We start from the raw sequence: 7,137 nt of genomic DNA, 5'->3' as shown, positions 1-7,137 counted from the left end.
GAGGGAGGGAGATAGAGAGAGTGAGGTGGAGAGAGAGGTAGGGAGATAGATAGATAGAGAGATGTTGAATCATTGTGGGTGGAGATTAGAGCTTGTAAGGGGGAAAAATCACTGTTGGGTGTAGTTCATAGGCCCTCAAATAATAACTTCATGGTGGGGCGGACAATAACCAAGGGAATAATGGAGGCATGTGAAAAAGGAACGGCAGTAGTCATGGGGGATTTTAACCTACATATCGATTGGTCAACTCAAATCGCACAGGGTAGCCTGGAGGAGGAATTCATAGAATGCATACGGGATTGTTTCTTAGAACAGTATGTTACAGAACCTACAAGTGAGCAAGCTATCTTAGATCTGGTCCTATGTAATGAGACAGGAAAAATAAATGATCACTCATTCTGAGAGGATCCTTTACTAGGAGATCACAGTATGGTTGAATTTGTAATACAGATTGAGGGTGAGGAAGTTGTGTCAGAAACGAGCGTACTATGCTTAAACAAAGGGGACTACAGTGGGATGAGGGCAGAGTTGGCTAAAGTAGACTGGAAACACAGACTAAACGGTGGCACAATTGAGGAACAGTGGAGGACTTTTAAGGAGCTCTTTCATAGTGCGCAACAAAAATATATTCCAGTGAAAAAGAAGGGTGGTAAGAAAAGGGATAACCAGCCGTGGATAACCAAGGAAATAAAGGAGAGTATCAAATCAAAGACCAATGCGTAAAAGATGGCCATGGTTAGTGGGAAACTAGAAGATTGAGAAAATTTTAAACAACAGCAAAGAATGACTAAAAAAGCAATAAAGAAAGGAAAGATAGATTACGAAAGTAAACTTGCGCAAAACATAAAAACAGGTAGTAAAAGCTTTTACCGATATATAAAAAGGAAAAGAGTGACTAAAGTAAATGTTAGTCCTTTAGAAGATGAGAAGGGGGATTCAATAATGGGAAATGTGGAAATGGCTGAGACCTTAAACAATTATTTTGCTTCGGTCTTCACAGTGGAAGACACAAAAACCATGCCAAAAATTGCTGATCATGGGAATGTGGGAAGGGAGGACCTTGAGACAATCACTATCACTAGGGGGGTAGTGCTGGACAGGCTAATGGGACTCAAGGTAGACAAGTCCCCTGGTCCTGATGAAATGCATCCCAGGGTATTAAAAGAGATGGCGGAAGTTATAGCAGATGCATTCGTTATAATCTACCAAAATTCTCTGTACTCTGGGGAGGTACCAGCGGATTGGAAAGCAGCTAATGTAACGCCTCTGTTTAAAAAAGGGGGCAGACAAAAGGCAGGTAACTATAGGCCGGTTAGTTTAACATCTGTAGTGGGGAAAATGCTTGAAGCTATCATTAAGGAAGAAATAGCGGGACATCTAGATAGGAATAGTGCAATCAAGCAGACGCAACATGGATTCATGAAGGGGAAATCATGTTTAACTAATTTACTGGAATTCTTTGAGGATATGACAAGCATGGTGGATAGAGGTGTACCGATGGATGTATTTAGATTTCCAAAAGGCATTCGATAAGGTGCCACACAAAAGGTTACTGCAGAAGATAAAGGTACGTGGAGTCAGAGGAAATGTATTAGCATGGATAGAGAATTGGCTGGCTAACAGAAATCAGAGAGTCGGGATAAATGGGTCCTTCTCGGGTTGGAAATCGGTGGTTAGTGGTGTGCCACAGGGATCGGTGCTGGGACCACAGCTGTTTACAATATACACAGATGACCTGGAAGAGGGGACAGAGTGTAGTGTAACAAAATTTGCAGGTGACACAAAGATTAGTGGGAAAGCGGGTTGTGTCGAGGACACAGAGAGGCTGCAAAGAGATTTGGATAGGTTAAGCGAATGGGCTAAGGTTTGGCAGATGGAATACAATGTCGGAAAGTGTGAGGTCATCCACCTTGGGAAAAAAAACAGTAAAAGGGAATATTATTTGAATGGGGAGAAATTACAACATGCTGAGGTGCAGAGGGACCTGGGGTCCTTGTGCATGAATCCCAAAAAGTTAGTTTGCAGGTGCAGCAGGTAATCAGGAAGGCGAATGGAATGTTGGCCTTCATTGCGAGAGGGATGGAGTACAAAAGCAGGGAGGTCCTGCTGCAACTGTACAGGGTATTGGTGAGGCCGCACCTGGAGTACTGCGTGCAGTTTTGGTCACCTTACTTAAGGAAGGATATACTGGCTTTGGAGGGGATACAGAGACGATTCACTCGGCTGATTCCGGAGATGAGGGGGTTACCTTATGATAATAGATTGAGTAGACTGGGTCTTTACTTGTTGGAGTTCAGAAGGATGAGGGGTGATCTTATAGAAACATTTAAAATAATGAAAGGGATAGACAAGATAGAGGCAGAGAGGTTGTTTCCACTGGTCGGGGAGACTAGAACTAGGGGGCACAGCCTCAAAATACGGGGGAGCCAATTTAAAACCGAGTTGAGAAGGAATTTCTTCTCCCAGAGGGTTGTGAATCTGTGGAATTCTCTGCCCAGGGAAGCAGTTGAGGCTAGCTCATTGAATGTATTCAAGTCACAGATAGATAGATTTTTAACCAATAAGGGAATTAAGGGTTACGGGGAGCGGGCGGGTAAGTGGAGCTGAGTCCACGGCCAGATCAGCCATGATCTTGTTGAATGGCAGAGCAGGCTCGAGGGGCTAGATAGCCTACTCCTGTTCCTAATTCTTATGTTCTTATGAGAGAGAAAGAGACAGGGAGATAGATCGCGAGAGAGAGAGAAAGAGACAGGGAGGGAGAGAGAGAGAGAGAGAGGCAGGGAGATAGATAGAGAGAGAGAGGCAGGGGGATATATAGAGAGAGCGAGAGAGAGAGGCAGGGAGATAGAGATAGAGAGAGAGGGGCAGGGAGAAAGAGAGGCAGAGTGAGGGATGGAGATAGAGAGGGAGGGAGATGGAGTGTGTGTGAGGGAGGGAGATATAGAGTGTGTGGGAGGGAGAGTGGTAATTAGGGATGGAGGAAAATAGTATGAGGGAGGGGGAGAGAGATTGTGTGAGGGAGGGAGATCAAGGAAGGAGGAGAGAGAATGAGTGGGAGGGGGAGATATAGAGAGGGAGGGGGTGAGATAGAGAGGGAGGGAGTGTGAGGGAAGGAGGGAGAGTGGGAGGGAGGGAGATGGGGATAGAGTGTGTGAGGGAGGGAGTCTGAGAGTGAGTGTAAGGGAGGGAGATAGAGAGAGGGACAGAGTGGGAGGGAGGAGTATGAGAGAGGGAGGGTGGGAGATAGAGGGAGAGGGAGGGTGTGTGAGAGGGAAATAGAGAGAGGGTTTGGGAGGGAGGGAGAAAGCGTGTGTGCAAGAGGGGGAGGGAGCCAGTGTGTGAGGGGGAGGAGGGCAAGAAAGTGAGAGGGAGGAGGGCAAGAAAGTGAGAGAGGGAAGGAGCTTGTGAGGGAGCGTAAGGGGGAGAGAGGGAGATAGAGTGAGAGGAAGATGGTGTGTGAGAGGGAGGGGGGGAGGGAGTGAGAAAGAGGGAGGGAAATAGAGGGGGAGGGAGGGAGAGTGAGAAAAAGAGGGAGTGTCAGGGAGGGGGAGAGAAAGTGAGGCGGTGAGAGGAGGAGGGAGGGAATGTGAGAAAGAGAGGGAGATAGTGTATGTGAGGGAGGAGGGAGAGAAAGTGAGGGGGGGAGAGTGAGGGGAGAGGGCGGGAGATGGGGAGAGAGGGGGAGGAGGGAGAAAAAGAGGGAGGGGAGGTACCTTTTCTAATACCTCTTATAAAGGGAATTTAAACTAAAAAACTGATCTTTTATATCTCGCTGTGTAGGCCGTGCTTTCCCCCGAGGCTGGGGGATTGACAGCCCACATTTACATTAACATTTCAACAGACTGGGCCAGCAGGATGGAGAGGTGTCCATGGAGCCTGTGTTTCCCAGTGACCCTCCTTAGTGACCCCCCTCCCCAGTGACTCCCCTCCCCAGTGACCCTCCTCTCCACCCCCCTCCACAATGACCCTCCTTTCCCACCCCCCTCCCCAGTGACCCCCCTCCCCAGTGACCCTCCTCTCCGCCCCCCTCCACAATGACCCTCCTTTCCCACCCCCCTCCCCAGTGACCCTCCTCTCCGCCCCCCCCTCCCCAGTGACCCTCCTCTCCCGCCCCCCCCCCTCCCCAGTGACCCTCCTCTCCGCCCCCCCTCCCCAGTGACCCTCCTCTTCTGCCCCCCTCCCCAGTGACCCTCCTCTTCGCACCCCCTCCCCAGTGACCCTCCTCTTCCGCCCCCCCTCCCCAGTGACCCTCCTCTTCCGCCCCCCTCCCCAGTGACCCTCCTCTTTGCCCCCCCTCCCCAGTGACCCTCCTCTCCGCCCCCTCCCCAGTGACCCTCCTCTCTGCCCCCCTCCCCAGTGACCCTCCTCTCTGCCCTCCCTCCCCAGTGACCCTCCTCTCCGCCCCCCTCCCCAGTGACCCTCCTCTCCCGCCCCCCTCCCCAATGACCCTCCTCTCCTGTCTTCCTCCACAATGACCCTCCTCTCCTGTCTCCCTCCACAATGACCCTCCTCTCCTGTCTCCCTCCACAATGACCCTCCTCTCCCGCCCCCCCTCGCCAGTGACCCTCCTCTCCCGCCCCCCTCCACAGTGACCCTCCTCTCCCGCACCCCCTCCCTAATGACCCTCCTCTCCTGTCTCCCTCCACAATGACCCTGCTCTCCTGTCTCCCTCCACAATGACCCTCCTCTCCTGTCTCCCTCCACAATGACCCTCCTCTCCCGCCACCCCCCCCCTTCCCCAGTAACCCTCCTCTCCCACCCCCCCCTCCCCCAATGACCCTCCTCTCCTGGCCCCCTCCCCAGTGACCCTCCTCTCCTGCCCCTCCCCAGTGACCCTCCTCTCCTGCCTCCCCTCCCCAGTGACGCTTCTCTCCCACCCCCCACTCCCCAATGACCCTTCTCTCCCGCCCTCCCCTCCCCAGTGACATTCCTCACCGCCCCCCCACCCCTCCCCAGTGACCCTCCTCTCCTGCTCCCCTCCCCAATGACCCTCCTCTCCTGCCCCCCCCCCCCTCCCCAGTGACCCTCCTCTCCTGCTCCCCTCCCCAATGACCCTCCTCTCCCGCCCCACTCCCCAATGACCCTCCTCCCCCGCCACCTCCCTCCCCAATGACCCTCCTCTCCTGTGACCCTCCTCTCCCGCCCCCGTCCCCCTCTCCAATGACCCTCCCCTCCCGCTCTGCTCCTTTCCCTGATCAGCTGGTGATTAGAAGCCCCAGCTTATATTTTGATTGTGCTGTTGTGTTGCAGGCGGGAGCCGGCGAGTTTGCGGGACCCAGCGAGCGAGGCGGAGAGTGAATGGCGAGCTGGGCCAGTGGGGAAGGTGTTGGGTGAATCGCGACTGGCGCCCTGCGTTGTTACAGTCGGACCGCACGGTAGGGCGATAAGCGGCCTCCTCCTCCCGCCCACACAACTGCCCAGCCCGCAGGAGGGGCGCACCGCCAGACGGCAATGCTAACAGTCTTCCATTCCCGCGGCTCGGGCAACCCTCTCCCAATCCTCAACAGGGACTACGTCTGTGAGGCAGCGCGGAGCAAGACGCGGACACTGAGCGCTGTGGAGCGGTTGGAGGCCGATAAAGTCAAGTATGTGAAGAGTCGGCACGTGGCCAGCGCCCGGCAGCAGCCAGTGAGGCCTGGCAAACCGGCCTGGTCTCCCACCCTCAGACCCAGCCCCAGGAAACCCAGCAAGGGGGGCCACAGGCCCGAGAGAGGGGGTGTCAACCTGGAGAGTCTGAGCAAGCTGATCCGAGACTCTGAGCATCCGAGTTCCCCCAGGAAAGATCCGTGTCCTTGGGAACAGGCCATGGTCCCCAGCCCGGGGATTGATCCATGTCCGTGGGAACAGGTCCTGGTCCCTAGTCCAGAGAAAGAACGATGTCCGTGGGAACAGGCCGTGGTCCCCAGCCCAGGGAAAGAACGATGTCCATGGGAACAGGCCCTGGCCCCCAGCTTGGGGAAAGATCCGTGTCCTTGGGAACAGGCCCTGGCCCCCAGCTCGGGGAAAGATCCGTGTCCTTGGGAACAGGCCCTGGTCCCCAGTCCAGGGAAAGAACGATGTCCATGGGAACAGGCCGTGGTCCCCAGCTCGGGGAAAGAACGGTGTCCGTGGGGACAGGTCCCCAGCCCAGGGATTGAAGGAGGGGGCGAGGATCTAAAGCCTGGTCCCTGCTTGCCGGCCCACCGAGGGGTGGCGAGGAGGGTAGACGTCAGGCCCAGCGTGGCCAGGCGTGTCTGCAGGTGGCCAGCTCCCTCTCCGGCCAGGTCCTGCCTTTCCCCGAGGAAGGCTTGCCCCAGCCCGGGCTCCCAGGCCCAGCTCAGTGACCGAAGCGAGCAAGCTCGGGCCAATCTCGAACGGTTCTTCAACCGCTGTGGCCTGGAGCCCGAGGACCCAGACAGCCTGGCCTCGGAGCGACTGGCTGGGGAGGGTCCCGGCTCGGACATCCTGTCCCTCAAGCTGCACAGCGTCAGTGCCCCCAGCTCCCAGCACAGCAACCCGGCGGGCGACAGGGCGAGCGTCGCCATTTCATACGGCATCTCCATCATCGAGCGCAACGCCAGGGTCATCAAATGGCTCTACAGCTGCCGGGAGGCCAGGGGGGCACAGGGTGTGTTACCCGCGTGAGGGAGGGGGGCAGAGAGACTGTTACCCGTGTGAGGAGGGCTTGCAGGGGTCTGTTCTCCCCTCCTCCTTTTCTCCCCCCCCATCCCCCCACCCCTCCTCCCTCCCTTTCTCCCCCCCCCCCCATCTCCCTCCCTTTCTCCCCCCTCCTCCCTCCCTTTCTCCCCCCTCCCCCCCATCTCCCTCCCTTTCTCCCCCCCCCATCTCCCTCCCTTTCCTCCTCCCTCCCTCCCTTTCTCCCCCCTCCCCCCCATCTCCCTCCCTTTCTCTCCTCCCTCCCTTTCTCCCCCCCCTCCTCCCTCCCTTTCTCCCCCCCCTCTTCCCTCCCTTTCTCCCCCCCCCATCTCCCTCCCTTTCTCCCCCCCCCCTCCTCCCTCCCTTTCTCCCCCCCCCCATCTCCCTCCCTTTCTCCCCCCCCCTCCTCCCTCCCTTTCTCCCCCTCCCCCCCATCTCCCTCCCTTTCTCTCCTCCCTCCCTTTCTCCCCCCCCTCCTCCCTCCCTTTCTCCCCCCCCTCC

The 7,137-nt window shown here is 56.1% G+C and overlaps 1 protein-coding gene across 2 annotated transcripts; it reads left to right on the top strand.

The window, feature by feature from the left end:
- Positions 1-651: 651 nt before the first annotated feature.
- LOC139230321 (protein FAM110A-like) lies at positions 652-6,824 on the top strand. Of its 2 annotated transcripts, XM_070862148.1 has the most exons (3): positions 652-735; positions 5,251-5,937; positions 5,983-6,824. In XM_070862148.1, exons 2-3 carry the CDS (start codon positions 5,452-5,454, stop codon positions 6,622-6,624), a joined length of 1,128 nt encoding a protein of 375 aa, XP_070718249.1. In that variant the 5' UTR covers positions 652-735; positions 5,251-5,451; the 3' UTR covers positions 6,625-6,824. The 2 variants fall into 2 exon arrangements, with proteins under 2 accessions (XP_070718249.1, XP_070718248.1); XM_070862147.1 differs by having other exon boundaries at positions 655-735; positions 5,251-6,824.
- Positions 6,825-7,137: the final 313 nt, after the last annotated feature.

The sequence above is a fragment of the Pristiophorus japonicus genome, chromosome 19 (genome assembly GCF_044704955.1).
Source record: "Pristiophorus japonicus isolate sPriJap1 chromosome 19, sPriJap1.hap1, whole genome shotgun sequence".
Lineage (NCBI taxonomy): Eukaryota > Metazoa > Chordata > Chondrichthyes > Pristiophoridae > Pristiophorus > Pristiophorus japonicus.
The sequence above is the reverse complement of the archived record's forward strand: the minus strand, read 5'-3'. Positions and strand labels throughout refer to the sequence as shown.